The following is a 20747-nucleotide window of genomic DNA, read 5'->3' on the forward strand; positions in this document are numbered from 1 at the left end:
GCTTTAGCCTCTGCTCCTAGGACTGCTTTCATTTTTTTATAATTTGACACCAGTTTAATTCAATCTACCCATCATCCAGGGAACAAGAATCAGATTTTCACCTCTTCAACTCAGCTTCATGGTTTTCCAAAGGACTTAAAGTTTCTGTGAGGAAGTGTCTACATTAGTATTTTCTGCTGATTGGTTTCCTTTCTTATCTCTTGCGACAGTGACAACCTAGCTGCCGCATTCTTTCCAAGATATCTGCCCTGTGTTATCTGAAGCCTAAGCCACATATCACTTCTACCTAATGATGATGAAGTAAAATTGTGAGTATTGGTAAGCAATTCTCATGCAAACTTTATTTTTCTTAAGATGCAAGCATGACTGCAGATAGTAGAAATGTATCAGAATTCATCCCTCTAACTTTATGTCATATGAGCAGATAAAGGGGGGGGATACAGTTTAACTTAAAAGAACAAAAGCTTTTGGTCTAAGCATTCAATTAACAACCTACACAGACTTCTGCAGCTTTGCCTGATTTATACACCTCTCTAAGGACTGGCAGGAAATCACTAGAAGAGTTGTTATTGTATCTCCAGGGACAGAAATAAATCAGAAAACCAGGCCACACACAATTCATTGTGGGTCAGAACCAAGTGGATCCATACTAAATCTGAACACAGCTCACCGCAAAACAGTCTAACAAGGAGGAGCTGCCACAGCAAGCACAAGGCATTTTTGATATGACCCAACTTGTATACTGTATAACTCATGTGTTGGTCTTAAAAGGCAGTTCTCAAGTCCACTGGTTACAAAGAGATGTTTAAAATATTGCACAGTACTGAGCAGTTAGCAAATCCAGACAATAAAAGAGAAGGCTAACGATGGATTTTACTTCTGCCTTCAGCCACCCAGCAGGAGGCTAAAGAGAAGACAGAGCTGGGCTCTAGGTTAGAGGTTTACAAGGGAAGGATGAGATGCAACAGACACAGGTTGCAAGTCAGGAAACTTCAAGCAGATTCAAGGAAAAAAAATTCCACCGTGAAGGTGGTCAGATATGGGAAGAGCTGCAAACCCCCCTTCTCCAGAGATATTCAAACCTTGGCTGGACTCAGATCTGGGCCACCTGCTCTACTCAGACCACCTTGCAGTGGGAGGTAGGAACACATAAGCTCCAGAAGCTCTTCCCAAACTAAATTTGATAAGTTAGATAATGATTCTGCTCCAGGGGAAGGTCAGTGAAAGCACAATGCAAGCAGAGCAGCTGAGCCAATGGCTGACAAACGCTTTCTTTGTTCCAATTTTAAATTACAACATAATAAAATACACAAATAAATGTATAAGTGTATACTTTTCCTGACTGCCTCTAAATTAAGATAAACTAGGTCTTTTTTCTCCTGTTGTCACAAATTCTAATCTCTGGTGTTGTTTTTTGCCTTCTTGTTGTTTCTGATAATTCTTGGTTCCTCCTGTTGATTTACTTTCTTTGTGAGATCCCTACTTTTTTTATACTTTCTTAACTTTCATTACCTTTTCCTGCTGAGTAGTATTTATTTTAACTAAAAAGATTTACAAATTAATTAATAAACCAAGGCTCTAGTATAACTTTCTATCAGCATCTCTGCTATGGATTAGTGTCTTAGGCTGCATTTCACCACTACTTGAAGCCAGTGTAAGCATGGCCTGTTTAATTTAGTACTTCCTACATCACAACAGCAACCTGTACTGTGTGAGGCTATGAACAGCTGGACCAGAAAGCTGAGCTGTCTGAAAACTAAGTAAAGAAAAAAGCGATGCTAGCCACATCACTCCCCAGCTGGCCAACCATAGAAGCCATGGTATTTAGAGCTGGCAGAAGGATGTGGGTTTGGCTGAACCATCCTGCTTGGCAGCTGTCCATACATCAATTCATAAGGGTTGCAAAACCAAAGCCATCACAGATGTTTATTGGAGTCCTACGGAGAAAATTTTCAAAGGTGGAGATGGCAAGCAAGAGATTATGAGAGTTACTGGCATCCCACAATAATCTTCAGTTTTCCCTACTGTTTCCTAGAGTGGCAACTTCTTTGGCAAAGAAGTGCTCTCTGTGCTGTTCCCTCACAGCTGTTCCTTGAGTTGATCACAGATGTGCCCATCTGGACTTAGAGTAATAAAGGCCCTGTATTCAGTCTCCCATTTCTTTCTATTCTATTAAGAAAATAATCCTGCAGGTGAGCAGCAGCAGGCTTTTGAGGAAGTTAGTGCACCAAGACACTTGAATATTTTAGAAGCTTCCACTTTTGCAATAATTTCTTAATTCTGTCCCCAGATGTAAGCCACCACAATCAAAAACTTTTCTTCAGAGCTATTGGGAAAATGGATGAACAAATAAGGGACAATATGATGGACGAGAAATCAAGAAAACAGATATTTTAGATTATATATTGGAACAGAAAATACATTTGTGTTCTTTGACATGTTGTCATCTCCCTCTTGACTATTTTTCCACACTTTCTGCCTATCTACTTTATGCTTTAAGCAAGAAATATGTTAAAATATTCCTCAGAGGCAGCTGCCTGATGAATTTTACTCACTTTCTTCAGCAGGAAACACTCATTATTTTGAGGATTCTTTAGTTTTATTCTTTAATAAAAACATACAATTACATTTCTAAACCAAATCAACTAATAAACTGTTCATCAGCATTGCCATTTTTATTCTTATTTGGCAATGAAAAAGGGTAGGTTTTTTTAAGAGATTGTATAAAGGGGTTCTATAAAGATGAAATAACTTAATTGCATTTCCTTAAGGCGATAAAGACACAAAGGAAGTACCTGTAGCCTTTCCACAGCAAATACATAACCACTTTCAGTCCTTTTTAAGTTTCCTGGTGCAAAAGGACCACGGTTCATTAATTAAGTTCCACAATGTTTCATTGTTAAAATGCAAAGGAAAACTAAACTAAATTAAATGCAACACCAGAATAGATGGGTGATTTTACATGTCATGTTTGCTGCAACAGCCAATCAAACTGGATAAGCTAGGAAAAATATCATCTTGTTCTTATTTTCCCTGCGATTAAAACAGGTCCTTACAATTAATAGGAAATTAAAGATAAATTTTAACATACCAGTGTAAGAGATGAATGCATAACCTTGCTTGATAGCAAAAACAACAACATTCAATTCAGTGAGTATGTATAATAAATATTAAATTTAATCAATTAATTTGTTACCCCCACTTTTCAGAGAACAATGTCTCCAACCTGTCTAATTTGATGTTTTGCAGTGTGAATTTGGAGCCTTTATTTCATACGCAGTATAGAAAACTATGCCCTCATTCGACCAATTATGAAAAATAATGCAAATACTTAAAACTGTTAAACATGCATTCAGAAATAACAGAATAATTATGCTTCTGCCAAAGCTGGTTCCTTTAGATTGATTCAGAGTTTGTGTTCTATGTTATCTAAAGTAACATTTATTCTTCCTTATGGATAAAGTCCACAGCCAGAACAGGAATAAACAGTTTGCAAGTGAGCTTAAGCAGATAAAGCAGTAGTGCCAAAGGACAGCAGCACATGACATAAGGATCCCTGATAACACACCTACCCAACATTACTGCTAACACATTTGGAAGCTAGGCTTGAATCATACTGCCTTTTGGGGTATCAAAATAACAGCTAAAATCAGACAGAAATCTTAACTGAACAAACTGAAATACACATCTTGAAAATCTCTCTTAGATTACTTTCATATTCTAGAGGGAAGAGTCCTGCTTCAAGAGCTGAAATGATAAAATATTAAAGCAGTATAGCAATGACATGCAATTTTAGAGGAATATTATTCACTTGTATATTACAGTATATATAAGTCAATGTTTAGGTGCAACAGGTCTTCCACAGCTGTTGTGGTTCAGAACAAATAACAACAGACATAACAACAAAAACCAAGCAGACACCCAAGACTTGCTACCAGCTGAAGCTCCTCAAGTTGTCTGTGTTAAGAGGAAGCATAATTCTCTCTGCCTCTCCCTACTTCAAGTTAAAGAGAGTTTCATCACTCAATGCAAGAGAAATAAATATGCTGCCTGCTCTTTAATGACATAATTCCAAGTAGCCAGGAGGGCTTGTCTCTCTTGAACATTCCTTTACGGCAACCTCTGCCTACACCTGTTCATTTCATTTGCCCTAGGAGGAGCAGAACAGCCCTAAATAAAGGGATTTTGTGCTCTTTACCTCAAGCATCATTGGTCCAAGTGCATCCTTGTCGATGACACTCTGACCTGTGGACGATACATCTGCTTTTTGCACTTCATCTTCATTAGCTGCTGCTGCTTTTTCTGCAAGAGAGAAAACGATGTGTTAAGTGACAGCGGACTGATCTTTCGCTGATACACCAAGAGGCCACAGAGTACTGAGAAGAACTGTGAAACGCTTACAGTGCAGCAGTTCTGAAAGTGAGATTAGACAGTCTCCCATAATGATTCAACGGATGCATAGCTATTGCATCTCATAGCTATTTGCTTCTCAGTTTTCAGGTCTTATGACACAAATAAAATAATTTCTGATGTTTCTCTGCTAGACGTTTTACTAAACTATAGAGCCTAACAGTGGGCAAAGACAAGGGCTTGTTATAAAGGCACAGTGAGCAAAAACCAGGATCAAGGTGTAGTAGAAGACTGATCTAAAAGAGCATGCAAAGCTTACAGCTGCAGAGCTTTTCCATGACTGCTATATTTAGAAGGAAAAACATAAGTCCACAATCTACAGTTTCAGTACCGAGAAACAGCGGTCTCAGTTCTGTTCCCATGCCTCCACCCACGTTCTTACTATCACGTAATTTTCATACCACCTTATTTACCAATGTGTTATTAGAACTACATAAAAGTTCAAGTGCTGTATTTGAAAATTACAGGCAAGAAAATAATGATTTCAGGTTTCTAGAACATAATGCCATACGTTACAATATGTTATAATATGTTGTATACAGCGTCACAGATTATACCCAACTCCAAATGTAAGGCATATTCACAGAACTTTCAAACCTAGTGGGTTTATAATTCCTATCAAGTAATGAACTGCATTAGTTTTTCTATTCCAAGAATGATATTCTTGTTTAAAGATGAATTAATAAAAGTAATAAAAATACTATGTAAAATACACATTCTAATGCATATTGTACATTGCAAATTAATGAAACAAGTTACTTTGTGTTGTTAGTTCTATACTCAAAACATTCTTTTATTATTTTTCACGCAGCAGTTATGTAAAAGCTAGGGCCATCCTGCAACCTAGAATATTAAAAATAATTAGAAATCTCTTATTTTTAGTATGATGCAATAGATTGTTTTAATAAAAATGAAAGCACACTGAAATAATGATAACAAGAATTTATGCCTTCTACAACAATAAAGCAGAAGAACATCCATTGTAGGAATTACTGAAAGTACCATGTGTGGATGGAGCAAAGGGCCTTTGGAAAATCACCTTTAGCGGAAATTAAAGCATCGTTCATACAAATTGAAATGTATCCAAATGTGCAGTATTTTCCACTGTCCGTAGATCTGCAATAGTGCAGGTGAAGTTCTTCTGAACTGTCCTTGGCGTAGGTTTTAAGGTCAGTGTGAATACATGCTGCTCAGACACAGAGTAAAGGAACTGCATTTGTGAAGCCCTGGGTGTTCTCCTATCAGCAATCACCCGCTGGCAATAAGGCTTTGCTCACTCGGCCTGTCTCATCCTAGATTTATATGGTTTCTTGCTTTCATGAAAAGAGCCACAAAAATTTTAGCTGTCTTCTTAGGTGTTATACACTATATAACAACATTGTGAATAATGACTTAACACAAAATCGCTCTGAAGATGGATTGTTGCAACTAATGGAGTAATTTTAAATCATTCTGATTAGCATAATCTGATAGAAATAAATTCACTAGAAATAACTACTAATGTTTCCTCTGCCACTTAAACTCACCAGGATGTTAAATTAGTATTTCTGGTTTAAACTAGGGGTGGGATTTTATTTTTTTCCTTACCCTTCTTGTTTCGGCAAAAAGCAGAAATTAGGTGTAACAGAAAAACAATTGAACAATCCTTCCCATGCTACAACACAGCAGAGTTGGCACCATATGATGATACAAAACTGAAAACATGTTCTAAAAATTCTAGAAGAATTCTAAAAATAGAGTTGAGCTTTTAATAAAGCCAGTGATGATATCTGTTTCCCATCTGTTCCTGGTAGCATAAAGTGATCTCTGTTTTCACACTGCAAAATATTATAATGGACAGGGATACCAGCTTCCTGCTCTCATTCTACCACTGCTTCAGCCATTGATACCGTCTTGATTATGGGAGAACATGGGATTATTCTCTATGAGCCAGAAATGGAGGGGCTGCAGATATGATCCAATAATGGTGTGCAAGCACATTAATTACAGTTTCCTCATGTCACCAGTTTAAAGACTACTTTTCCTGGTTACTTTTCACATAATACGACGTATTTGCTGATGATTTTTTTCACTCTTATAACCATGGAGTTTATACAAACCACCCATAACATCTATAAAAACAACTGTTTTCTTTTATGCACACTGATGAGGTTTTATACAAAGGAAAAAGAAGACATTTTTAATTACTATAATAGTAATCAACACAGAAACTGCAATACCAGGTCAGACTAAGGATCTCTCAAACCTCACATCCAGTTCCTGAAAGCAGCTGGTTTCCTCTCTGCTCCCCTGTTTCTCCATTTTGACTGTTTGATCCCTGACTGCTTCTGTTTCATCACCAGCTATCCCTCACAATCATTTGACTTCTTCATTTTCTTTTCCCTTTGACACGCTTTTCCTCAGAGGGCCCAACATCTTTGTGGGATCAATAAACTCAGTGCTTTCTCATGGAAAAAGCGCAATGAATGGAGAAAATATGAAAACGCTATTTATACTCAAACGTTACCTACCTGCTTTTCCCAAAGATGGTGACAATGTACACTACACTACTCACGACATTTGGCTAGGCACTCTGAAAAGCATTATAAATAACAAGTGCTCCAAAATTATGGACTTCATAATTGGATCTGTAACTTAATTGTGTAAGAATTCAAGTAGCTGGAGAGCTTAGAAGAGGTTACACATCCAGGCCACATGCCACACTTAAATTCAATTGGCATTGTATAGGAAACCAAGGCCTCAGGTTCTGAGTAGGACCAGCTGTAATTTACGTCATTGTTATAAACTGCAGCTACTAATAATGTTCAGCTATGCAATGAATTATCCATTTTTGATTGATCTAGAAAGCCCCTTGTGTAGACTCTATCAGCACATACAAAGAACAGTAAGTGCAAATCCTGTCAGCAGTGTCGTCTTGACAGTCAGTCATGGGGAATGTCTTGAAATGCAAATCTTTCCCTCAGCAATACTGCACGTGGGGCCAATTGACAACAAAAATTTGTTGCAGGAAGGCTAGAAAAAAACCAATCATTGATATACGAATTTCTAATTCTGACAACACTTATGCATTATCACAAGTTAGTGTTCTTGATTTTTCTTAACAGTTTCAGCTTCTGGTGTTAAGTAGTGGTGCAAAACTGTAAAGTTTACTTTCCTTTTTTTTACTTTTACTCCAATCTTTTTCAAGTTCACTGGGGGCCCTACAAAGAAATTTAAAGCACAGAGAGTTTATAATTTCTACACTAGATCAATCATTTTTGAATGTCAGGGCTTAGGAAAATAGCTGTAAAGGCCCAACCTTGCAAAGCCTCTCAGAACCCTATTTTTCCAGCTCCATGAGAATCGTTGGTATTACCCTGTGACTAACCACAGCCACTAGATTTTTCCACTGCAGCCACATGGGGAGTGGGAGCTGGTTCCCTGACCTCGCACGTCCCAGTGATGCCCCCTCCTAGAACAGCGACGCCCCTGTTAAATGTCAGCAAGTGTTACCAGGTGTCCTACAGGCATAGTGGCCAAAGGGCAGCAGAGAAAGAGTGTGGAAAGAGAAATACAGCCCTTTGCTGCCAGAGGAAGTGAGCAGGATGGAAAGGGACTTCCCATGCCTTCATCTCCATACAGGGAATTCTGCACTGGAGAAGGAGTATTAAATTAGAAACTGGTCCCATCCTTATGAATATGGCTACCTGAGATCCAGCATATTTTATCTGAATTACAGTGGTATAAACTTCATGCACATGAAATAATTATTAGCTCCGCTCAATTAAGAGTTTAGCCTAGAGAGAGAAAAAAATTTAAATAAAATACAAGTACCCCTGAGAGAGATACTACAAAGAATATATATATCCAATGATGTAGTATTTTAGTGATGTGTGTAATTTAGACTTTAAACTGGGGGTATGTTTACAATTGCATAAGCAGTATTATACTAAAATACATATTAATATTTTCAATTGGACATCTTCCTAGTGATCATAAACTGTATTTACTTTTCTACATGTAACATACAGAATAAAGAAGGAAAAAAAAGCCCTCAAAAATATTTTCTGACAAACTTATGAGTGGGAAGCCTCAAGCTTTATTCAAAGCTTATTCCAGATTCTGAAAGCAAACCGTTGTGAAATCACATTAGTTTAACAGAAATTCGTAAGTCAGAGGAAGAGAAGCCAAAAGCAATAGCTGGAAGTCTCCTGCTACATTTTAACTTAGCAAGCCTTCTTGGTTTTCCAGTCTCCCAATTCAAGCTATGTCAGTCCTCCCTGCATTTCTGACAGCAGACTCTGAAGTGTTATTGATGGGCATCACCTTCTCTTGGTTGTGTTTCAAACATTACTTTCCTACAGGTGGGCAGGCAGGACCAGCTGAACCACTAAAAAAGCTCTCTTTGTCTGTGTTCTGCTCCAACTTCCTTAAGGAAATCTGCTACAGAAATATTTTCCCCTTTGTGCTCTCTGCAAAAACAAAATGCATTTTTGAATTAAAAGGGTAAAAATTAGCCTCTGCAGGAATTTCAAAAAGAAGCAGCATAATTCAAAAGAGAAAACTGGCATCAATGCAGATTTAGCTCATTTTTCAATGGAGCAACATTTAAGGGTCTTCACAGAACAAAAAGAGCAAAAAATAGATGCTGGTGAAGGATCTGGGTTCCCTGGACAGGGAAGAACCCATGCTCTAAAAACCACCAAAGAAAAAAGTCAAGCAAAATAACCCCCTGTAACAGGTAAATTCAAGTTAATTATCCAATACTGTTTAAAACAGTTTCCCAGATATATACTCCCCGCTCTTTGTAATTTTCTGGAATTGCTATTGAAATGCCACACTTACCTCAAATCACATACCCTTATTTGTACAATAGATTAAAAAATATAAACAAAGATATTTGTAATAAGTGACACTAGAAAGCTCAACTCTGCACCTTAAAAAACCCCATACAAATCAAGATCCTTGTAACAGTAGCAGCAACATCACTTGAAAGTGAATGTAAATGCTATACAAAGTTTAAACATGCAATTTAATTTTACACTGGAACTGCCTTGAAAACAACTTATCTTCTCCATTTTTTGTATGTATTAGCCAACTACTTTTGTCTTGCCTCATTCATATTTCTGTTTGCCCTGCATGATCCTTCTGAATTGCTGTGCAAAAATAACATCTAAACAACCAAGAAAACAGCAGAAGTATCTAACTGTCCAAAGATAAGGGTAGATACACTATTAAAAACTAATGCTAACATAGAGCAGAAAGTATACTTAGCAAAGGCTATATTTTAGCTAACCTTACAGTTTTGAGTATTAGATTAAATAACATTTCAAATATTGGATGTAATAACATCTGTGTGTAACTACTGCTAAGTAATTACATTGACTGTGGTAATGGGACAGGAGGTGTTTAACATGAATAGGGCCATACAGAAAATGCCTTCAAATTTATCAACTTGAATAAAACACAGAAGAGAAAAAACCAAAAAATTGTATTCGGTAATGTGAGTAGTTTTGGATCACTACACCTGATGAAGTAAAGCAGTGAAGAACATGCAAGTTATTTTGATGCTTGGTTAACCACAGGGAAAGCAGCTCTGCCTTGTAGCTGTGTAATTCAAAGCACTACGATCCATGGCTCACATGAAACTTGATATCCCCCTGCACGTTCTCACCCAGTTCCCATTGCCTCAATACAAGTTGTTTTTATTCCCTGAAAGCAAGCAATTTTTCAAAACACCAGTGCCTAAGAAACAGCAACTATTTCAGCAATCAATTTTAAGACCAGCTTATCCCATCCTTGTGAATAAAGTTAGCTACTATTTTAGGGAAGTGAGTATATAGTGAGGTTGCTCTTTCATCACACAGCACACATCTGTCCAGAGCAAAGCAGCTCTTAGATTCTTGAATCCATATTTTCCCCCAGAAACTATAGATCAAGTCTTACAGGAAAAACTATGCAACATCTCAGGAAGGTTTTAGGAGGTAAAACAAGGGAGAATTATGCATCTGCACCGAACTAAAATTAGAAAAGCTGCCATATGGCTCTGTGAAGCCAGCAGCACGTTCTTATTCATTAGGAAGCATTCTGCTAGCATAAAAACACAAGGCCTTCCTGTGCTCTCCAAATGTGTTTATCTTTTCAACATTAATGCATGATATATTATCAGGCTGCTGAAATCTCCTGCAGTGCATATTAAAAAAGCACAGCTGCACTTTTTCTCAGCACGTTTATTCACTGCGAGCACAGCTTTGCCCACCTCCCTGACCCAGCCCTCCTGTCAGCCCTGCTTCCCTTTGCTTGAAAAGGGCTGCACTCCCACTGCATGCTCGCCTGCCCAACTCATCTCCCCATGTTCTGCTCTGCTCATCACACCCACATGGTTTAGCTTCACATTTACTATTGCTGGTGGAAGCACACTTACATGAAAATGACCCTAGGGCTTAAGCTAAAAACCCTTGGAAAGCTGTAAGTGAAATTACTCGCTCAGGAGTCGCAGCACTTACAACACTGCGATGTCTTTTTTCCAGTGCAAGCTGCTCTAACTGGTGCAGCTGCTCTCCTATCGTATACATACCTGCCCCACCTTCCCATGGTAAAAAAGCATCACTGAGGCACCCTTCCCATGGTAAAAAAGGATCACTAAGGCACTAACTCTATGGAAAGCTTCACATTCTCACAAAACCTTCAAATAGAGGTAAACATTCATGGAGCTTTTCAAGCTTTGAGTGAAGTCCTGCTCTTAGAAAAGTCAGTAACAGTAGCCAGCATATAAAATTTTCATGGACAGTGAAAAGAAAACGAGCACTGAAAACCCAGGATGGATTTAGGAATAGCAACAAATGGAAGTAATAATACCTAAAATTAATACTAGTTTTGTCTCTTAATAATTTTGACATTTTGCCATCCTTCTTTTCTTGTACAAGTCAGCATTTTTGTCACTCAATACACCTTGTGTAAGAAGTACTGCCTGAGAAATAATTGCCCCCAGCTCAGTTAAACTGGAACAAGGACAAAAATAATGAAATTCAACTTACCAAGAATAATATTTAACTGCTGGAGAGAAAGGTGCCTATTATCTCTGTATGCATTTTTTGCTAAATATTTCAATAAGCATTTTACTACCTTTTCCTTGGTTTCTTTCTGCCTCTCATTTTGCCGTCTTTGCTGTCATCAACACCTATGACTTCTTTTCCTTCTCATTACTACAAAACTCAATGGTCTGCTTCCTGAAAGTGAGGAAGAAGACAGGGGCAGCAGTTGCAGTGCCCACTCCTTCCTGCTCTGGCCCCAGGATCCAGTTGTCTCCAAGCCCCATAAGCTGGGGTATCACAGTGCTGCATTCCTGGCATGTGGCACCACTCAGAGCACTGAGGCAGAATCCCATCCATAAACACACTTAAATAACTTCTCTGAAGATTGCTAACTCTTGGATATAACAGTGACAGCTGTTATAAAAGTGATGTTATTTACAGAAACAGCATTATTTACAGAACTTTGTACCTACCATCCGCGGATTTTTCTACTTAATGCAGTGGGCAAGAGATTATTCTTACTTGATATCACCTCAGAAGGTCACTAGTCTCTGGTAAGTTAAGAACTGGGGACTGAAGTAAAACCCAGAATTACAACCTTCTTGCTGCTGCTGCTCAAGTGAAGACCCAAGTGAAGACTCAAATCCAGGACCCCAGATCTTCAATGGCTTGATCCAACCCCAGCACACCATAAAAATATGACACAACACAGCAATCAAAATAATTTCTTTGGTGATATTATTTCTAGTACTTTTATTTATCAGTAAAGACACAGACGGACAACTGCTATACTACCCGTTAAGTGAAATCTAAACTAAGACTAAATGGAACCCTGAATCCAGAAACTATTTCTCACCCCATGCCTCATTTACAACTTGTGGTGATGTGTGAAACTACCACATTGTGAGTGGAAAGTTGTTTTTCATCTCTGGAACATGGAATTAAGCTTCCTTCATGACCATCACCTATGGAATCCCCGGACATGCTGCAATATTAACCCTTTCCACTATATTTTCAAAAAGGTGGAAAAGAATATAACTAGGTATAGTTTCACTCTGGGGAAATTTTTAGACAGGTCTTAGTTCACTGAAATATTTGAGTATGTTCAACACATGTTTTTATATGAAATGAAAGGTTGCGCTTAACTCGCAAACAGAAAAATTAAATGTACATTTATAGATTCCTATGTTTTAAAGTTATTCTGTCTCTTTTCCCCAAAAAGACCACCAACATTATCTTTCCAGTCTATACTGACCGATTAGAGAAATATCTAAATAAATAAATCATCAAAGTAAATAAATCGTCAAAGGTGCCCTGTCCAGGGAATTTCCTTATCAAAAGGCCTAAATCCAGGATGATGCTGAGAATTTATAATTTTCACTGGTTTTAAAATGCGTTTTTAAATACAGGGCTTTGGAGCTCTGGTTTTGCATTTACATTTCCTAAGAATGTCTAGTAACCAGTATAATAACAAATATCTGATTGATTATAGTGTAATTTACAGTATTTAATACAGGCCTAAAATACAGTACTCCAACAATAAAGGAGTACATGTGTTAGATTAAGTACATTGGCTATCAGTGCCTTACCCCAAAATACCCTCAATTTAATCAGTCACTTATTATTCTGTGCTAGAATCAGATAAGCAGATTCAAATATATGTATCTGTGGCTGTATACACAAACACATCCAGGAAACGATTTTGCATCTGTTGCTATTTAGATGATTTCAAAACACTCACGTAAACTACTCAACTGTGCATGATAACAAACACCACATATCCATCACCATTGACTTAAAATCTGCTACATTAATATGGCTGCATTTCAAAAGAAAGAGCCAAGCTAACTGACCTCTGCACTGAAATATTAGATACAAATATTTGGCATCACTCAGTTTAACAAAGTAATTATTTTTTTTGGTATGTACTGAATTAGGACAGAAAATTTTACTGTATTTTTTGGCATTTGCAATTTTATAAGTGTTAGATATTTACCTAATGAGTAACCTCATCTTATTTTGATAATTCATCTCTCAAAACAGTATTAATGTGAATATCTAAATGGTAGGAGCCCAATGTTCTTTAATATTTTGGCTGAGCTAATGTTTTCAAAGACAAGAAACATGGCAGAATCTGATAATTTCATTCAAAACAGGGCTCCACCATGGTCTCAGAAATAATATATTGCTTTTATAAATGTTAACAGCCCTCCAATTGGTTCTTTGACATGTAAAAACACAGGCAAGATTTTGAAAATAAAGATATAAGGGTTAGCACTCTTTAGACTAGAATCTGTAATGCAGTTGCCAAGCTAATTAAGCTTATAGGTTTCCAAAACTTAGGCCAAAATAACATACTAGAAAGGAATATTAATCTAGCCAGACTCTGTTTCTTGAAGCCTTACTTTTCTGTACTCAACCAGCTGTTAAAAGGAAACAGATGACTGACTCCCTTTCTTCAAATGCCACATCGCCATGATTACAAAATATCTGTCTTATTTTAGGATGCTGATAATAAATCTTTCTGACACACCAGATCATCCACAACAACAGGCAAAGATCTTTTTGCTTTTATAAACTGCCATTGACAACTGCATAAGTTTTCAAGAGACCTAAATGTGGTCCACAAAAAAGAAATATGATGGATCACGGGCTCCCTATAAGCCTGTGAAAAGCAGTTTCCATAATAAAGCGTAGGCCAAAATGGAGCACAAATAATTGAAGACAGCTAAGGAAGAACAGAAACAGGTTTAATTAAACGTGTCCATGTCAACATGGATTACAGGGCTCCTACTGCTTCTAATAGTCCAGATTATGGTAGATAAATCTTTTGCAAAAAAGCTCTAAATCATTAAGGACAAGTAAAGTTTTCTTCTATAACAGCCCAGTGTTCAGAAATAGAAGCTTGGGCCCCTCTTCTTAATTGTCTAACCCACCATCACAGACTTCAGCCAAATTTTCAAGGCAATTTAGAAAGAGAAACTTTCCTATTACTGCAAAGAAAGCAGATGGAAAAACAAAACCATCTTAAAAGAAACTGTTTATTTCTGCACGTTAGTTATTTAAAGGGATTTTTTAATCCAAGTCCTTTATGAAATTGTGTTTAAGATTAATTTCATATATTTCAACAGTGGCTATGTTACTTCAAGTACATTATGAATACAGCATGGCTGTGAGAAGAAAGGTAATGATTATTAACATGCATTGTTTAAAATATTCTCTAAAATTAAGAGATCTTTTTTCATTACCCTAGAAAATCTTGGCTTATCTCGTTGCTAAGATTTACATCCAGACAAAGTCACTTTTAACCTCAATTGCATTAATTTGTTCTGTCACATACTAATTAGCAGACATTTTAAAATGTCTGCTAATAGCACTGATAGGTACAAATGGGCTCCCTTCAATAGACTGAACCATACTTAAAACTTAATTAATTAGGCGCTACCATCTCTGCTTCTCTAATTCAGATTCATGAAGCGGGGATCAGCACCCAGTCTGAAACATATCAGTATAATCCATAAACAGAAAAATTATTAAACACTAATGGTATTATTTTCTCTATTTTCTCAGTGAGTTTTATCAGTTCTCTTCTGAGAAGAAACTTTGAGCTGTTTTAACAGTTCCCCTAACCATGGGCAGCTAAGAGCTCAGTGGAAAGGATGCTCCATGTTGTGCCAGTGGGTGCTGCCCAGCCAGCTCTGTAGTCTTGCTGCTCTTCCCAGCCCCAAACTCCTGACACGGCACAGGGTGGGAGTGAGTGGCCCCCGTTGGGCAATCGTCACCCTGAATATGATGAACAAATGTGGCTTTGACCAGGAAATGTTGAAGATTATGGTCTGCCTCCAGCCGTGTCCCTCCTTGGCACGAAGGCCGGTAACGCAGGTCTGCAGCCAAGCCTGTGCATTACATCAGAAGCAATAATGCAGAACGTTTCCCTCCAGTCTGCAATTTACTTATTTGCTTGCAAAAAGGAACATGGCTGCCTGCTCCTCATTTTACATTTTACCCATTAGAGCACCAACAGGTGAGACCTTCTACATAACAGCTGTTATTTCCACAGTATTGCACGCTCTCATCAGCCTAAACACTTAAGGATACTGGGCTTCGAGCTAGGTTTCAAAATTCTAAGCTATTTGCAGACCTGGGCCAAAGTCCTTATTAAATAAACCAACCAACTAACCCAACAAAAATCCCCACAAAAAACAACAGAAGAAACCATACCCCTTCCTCTGGAAAGCACTCAAGCCCTTGAGATAAAGGATATATGCTCCTTGTCTGAGCTTCAAAGAAAGAAAGAATGGCAATGCCCATGACCATCACATAGCTCAGGGAAAGGAAGAGTATTCTTGCACCATAATTCACAATGACCCGAGAAAGCCAATATCCTCCCTCATTTATATTTTGTAAAGGTTTTACAGACTGGCTTCTCTGCCTGTATCATTGATTAAAAAGTAAGGGGAAAAAAGCTTACTGGGCATATTTATATTTTTATATATTTATCTGCCAACTGCAAACACAAAATTATATTTTGAACATTAACTACAATGGCCTGACAATCCATACTACAATGTTCACATAAAATCAGCACCTCTTGCAGATAGACAGATGGTGGCTCAACTTTCAAGCTCAACAGTAATCACAGTAATCCTTGATTTTCATCAGTGTAACACTCAACGGTTCATTAGCAACTTTTGTCACATTCCCTAAACTATGTGATGATTTCTTACTGCAGCAACAAAGAGTAAAAACCATATCAGAGGGATGATAGTGAATGGAATAAAACTGTCACAGGTATGGTGTTGTTGGTCCTAAAATTATGGCTAAAGCCACACCAAAGGCAAGAGACAGCATGAGTGGGAAGATGTGAAAAACAAAACCCAGGACAATTACTGAAAAGAAGAGAAAACAGTACAGGCTTAAAAAGAAAACCCTACAAAAAATGCGGGAAAATTTGAAAATACAAAGAAAAACCATTCCACATAAAACTCCACTTTTGACAATTAGTAACAGGGAGCATTGCATTCAGAAAAGTCAATGAGGATATAAAGAAACAACTAAAGATAGAAACCCCCCCCTCCCCCAACCATTCAAATATTTCCTTCAACTCAAGATGGTGAAAGGTCTTATACAAAAGAAGCAAGACAGGAAGAATTTTATGTTATTGGCACAAAATACCTTGATATTTTTCCACCAAACATCAAGACAAACAAACCAAGAAAAACCTAAATGAGGGTCCCTCTAAATTTTCCAGCCTATATTTAGACATTACAACCTTGATATCTCTTCCTCTTCTTCTTCTTTTTTTTTTTTTTTCATTTCCAAGTAGATTAAATGTTATATTTAAACACACTTCCTCTTCAGTGTTGAATATAGGCGCACACCTAATTTGTCTCTGGATGACATCTCCATCAGAAGAATCATGGGAATTGCAGGTTGCTCCAAGTCTTTCTAGGAAATTGTGCCTCAGGAGAAAAAGTACCAGTATAAGGCTAGTGCTCTTCATGATCACACATCTCAAGATGACAAGGAACCGTTCTAACTGTCTAGCCAGCTCTCTGTTACACATCCCCAAATGTTTCACCAACTCCTGCATCATGACAAGAACTTCTGCTGAATATTCTGAAGAACATTCAGACTTCTTTGGGAGGGCTGACAGAACCTACCAATTTCTTCATTAAGCTGCTCCAGATTTCAGTCAACTTTCCATTAACAATCTGCACCTTCCATATGAGTTGGTCACAAATTCCAGCTGTTAGGCTGTATCCTGCCTTTGTGTGCTGTAGTCCTCTGTGGCAGGTACACCATGGAGCTCCATTTTGTTTTGTGCCAGTGAGCAAAGCAAGGTGCAGGGACACACATTTCTGCTCTGAGGTGACTTGGGCCTCAGTGACGGGAGATACAACATGGCTGCTTCATCCAAAGGGGCATGAGGATACTTATTCAGATAACATGGGGATATCTGAAGCATCTCCAATTATGGAGTACCTACTTCATGGATTTATGGTTTATGGAGTTATCCACTTTAGCAGAACTTAAATTTATGGACTTCTCTGTCTCCTCTTTCTGACATTTGCTCTGATCTTTTGCAAGTTAAAGAAGGGAAAGGGAGTATGAGTGTGTTTAAGTGTGTAGCAAATGTATTAAGAGTACCCCTTGTCTTGTGAAATACACAGAGATGTGCCAACACCCTGTAATGATGAAAGGAAACAGAAGGCATGTATGTATTGACTCTCTAGTTGTTTGTCTGAGGGCATTCACTATTAGCTCAACAGTGTTCACGACAGAGCAAGCAACTGATCACTTGCCATGTCATCCTTCAGTCTTCAGTCTGTGATTTTCCCCCAGTTGCCCACTGTGGGTTTTCATAAAAGAAATGGAAAGCTGAAAGAGTAATAGCTGACTTATTGTTTTTCATATCCTTGGTGATTCCACATTCAAGGACCCCTATTTCTAACTAACTGTCCATACATAGAATCTTTTACAGCAATAACAAAATGCATGACTTAGAAGAGATGCAATTATTGTGGTTCTAGTTTGAACATAGAGCAGCCTTTGATCAATGCTTCTTCAGTGTGCTGTGAATTCACAGGTTTCCAGGATTCAAACGTGGTATGAAAGGCATTGCACCCTATTGTGAGTAAATATTATATTATTGCTTTTCAAGCTGCAGTCTTTAAAAATAAAACATAAAAGCTGAGTAACAAAAGCTAGATTCCTTAAAATAGATGATCCTTTTTTGACTGAAGTATCATCACTATTCACAGTGAATTAATTTGCTATTCCATAAATTAAGCTGCAGACAGAGAGCCAAGGTAACATGAAATCTCCTTCATTTACTTGCTTTATGTGCTGCTGAGATTAAGACATTGCATTCACTAATCTAAAGCACACAGAAAGATCTGGTGTTCTACAGTCAGCACCTTTTACACTGCAACCGTCCAGCAACAAGGGACTACAAACACTATCATTAAGACTCAAGTCAGAAGGCCCCAATTTGTTCTTTAACACCTAAGCTCAGCATTTTTTTTTAGCACCTAAACTCAGCCTTTGTTTCTGACCAGACACCTCTAAAAACAGAACAGCCGGTGAGAAACACTAGACTCAAAAGCTTAGTTCATACTGTGAAGGGATGGATGTCAGTCTATATTTCTGTATTTTATTTTCCCCTCAAATAAAATGCTAAAGGAATTTATGATATTTACAGTTCATAAGAGATTACATGATAAACTGCAAAAGAAACCCTGAATAAACCTGTGAAGTTTTGAAGTTTAAAGCACCCAGTGACAATTTAAATGCAGTCTGAGAACAATACCCTTACCAAAGAGGCAGCCTATAAAACCCAAAATTTCAGGAAGAGATGTCTCCATGTCTCTTATGCAAGACATTTTTACTACCATCCCAGAAGTACATAGACCATTACATATTAAAGTAACTAAACAAAAACTTTAATGAAGATATTCCTGTAAAGAACAAAGAAGGAACACTTGACACATACCCCCCAAAGAAGGTTAAATATAGGAGAAGCAGCTCAGTCCTTTATAGCATTCCCCAGCACTGATGTTACTGATCACAACCTCTGACATTGCAATCATCTTTGCAGCTATACAATATAAACAGCCACACTCTGCTAGTTTGAATTTTTTTTTCTCTTGGTCATTTAGAAGTTATGAAAGAAAACAAAGATCAAAGAAGAGCAAATATAAGTAGGATGTAAAAACAAACAAGAAAGTTTTCCTGTAGCATTTGCCAGTAATGACTATTTCTACCTGAAAAAGACCAGTACCTCAACAGCTAAGAGTAACATTTAATTTCTCTTTAACTTTGACCTATAACTTGAAGTCAAAGCTTAGTTTTTCTGTCTAAAACTTCAAGCAACTTATCTCTGGCATGGAAGTATCCATCACTGATTAAGTTGAATCCCATGGTTAAGAGGAACGTCTTGTTAAGCCCTCATGTGACACCCTGTAACGCCCAACAATGCCAAGATAGCTGTCTTGTGAGAGAGGATCTGTCTTTGCCGGCACACTTGGACCTGAGCGGGAGTGGGGCCCCACCAAGGACCCATGGAGAGACAGATCCTCTCTCCAACAGGCCAACTCAAAAGCACTGCTCAGGCTCATCACACAGCTGCACAAATGCTACTGTCACAGTAAGGGAGGTCATGGAAACTCATGATCAGGAGGAGGGCAGGGATGGTGAAACCAGGGCTTTTCAACAGCTGACTTATTTTTCACAGGTTAGTTTGCAGCCTGCACACTTGATGATTATTACTATCTGTTTTCTTGAAGCAAGGGAATCGTAGAATCACTGACTAGCTTGGGTTGGAAGAGAGCTTTAAAGACCACTTAGTCCACCCCTCCTGCCATGAGCAGGGACATTGTAGCAGTGCAAGACGCTGCAGCTACTCTTTGTCCTGAAGAGACCTCAGACAAACAGCTGTGGTGGTCAGCAACCCGAGTTTAGCATGTAACTTGCAGTCATGGTGAGAACCCATGATTCCCTTGTTTTGTCTTTCGCATATTTTCCCCAGATTGGTTAATATTTTGTCGCCTTGTTTTACATATGAAGTTATGTATATTCATTTTCTTTCTTTAATATCTATTAGTTCTAGAAAGTTCCTTGTTCCTCGACGCCTCATTGGATCCTTCCCTGAGTCCCTCCTATGTGTTGTTCCCATTGGTTCCCTTCCTGTCAACCCCACCTGCTTGTCTCTATCCCATTGGCTGAGATCCCTTTCCCCACCTATTCCGTACCCAGTATAAGATCCCTGGACCCTCCCACCAATTGGCCTCTTCATCTGTGTCATGTCAGAGGAATAAACCTGTGTGGAATACGTACGGAGAGTCCCCTCTCTTTACTTCTTTGCCTTCGCCTGCGTGCCTGCAAAACACCAACAGAAAGATACAGTCCCTTTTGGGTGAGGAGCTCTGCCCCTTTTCATTGTGTGTTGGGCACTGAGTGCCGCCTTCCAGAGGGGTTTCAGCGTTGACCTCCGGGCTTCTTTGTGTCGGCACGCGAGGGGTAGAACCCCCTTCTGCCAGCTCCCAGTGGCTGAAAACCCCTCCAGGACATCTTTCACTAGACCAGGTTGCTCAAAGCCCCATCCCATCCAGCTTTAAACACTTCTAGGGGTGGTGTATCCACAGCTTCTCTGGGCAACCTGCTCCAGTACTTCATTGCATTCACAATAAAAAACTTCTTCCTTATATCCAGTCTAAATCTGTCCTCTTTCAGCTTAAACCACTGCCTCTTGTTCTGGCACTACAGGCTTCAGTAAGAAGTCTCTCTCTTCTTTCCTTTAAGTCCCCTTTCTGTATTGAAAGG

At 38.3% G+C, this 20747-nt stretch overlaps 1 protein-coding gene across 5 annotated transcripts in view; it reads right to left on the bottom strand.

Annotated features, from left to right (window-relative positions):
• Nucleotides 1-20747, bottom strand: part of NCOA2 (nuclear receptor coactivator 2) — a 189801-nt gene that overhangs the window by 48639 nt on the left and 120415 nt on the right. For all 5 annotated transcript variants that reach the window (XM_048286206.1, XM_048286208.1, XM_048286207.1 and 2 more), the window contains one exon: nt 4199-4302. In XM_048286206.1, coding sequence (XP_048142163.1) covers nt 4199-4302 — 104 coding nt within the window. The remainder of the gene's footprint in view (nt 1-4198; nt 4303-20747) is intronic.

This window comes from Corvus hawaiiensis, chromosome 26 (genome assembly GCF_020740725.1).
Source record: "Corvus hawaiiensis isolate bCorHaw1 chromosome 26, bCorHaw1.pri.cur, whole genome shotgun sequence".
NCBI lineage: Eukaryota > Metazoa > Chordata > Aves > Passeriformes > Corvidae > Corvus > Corvus hawaiiensis.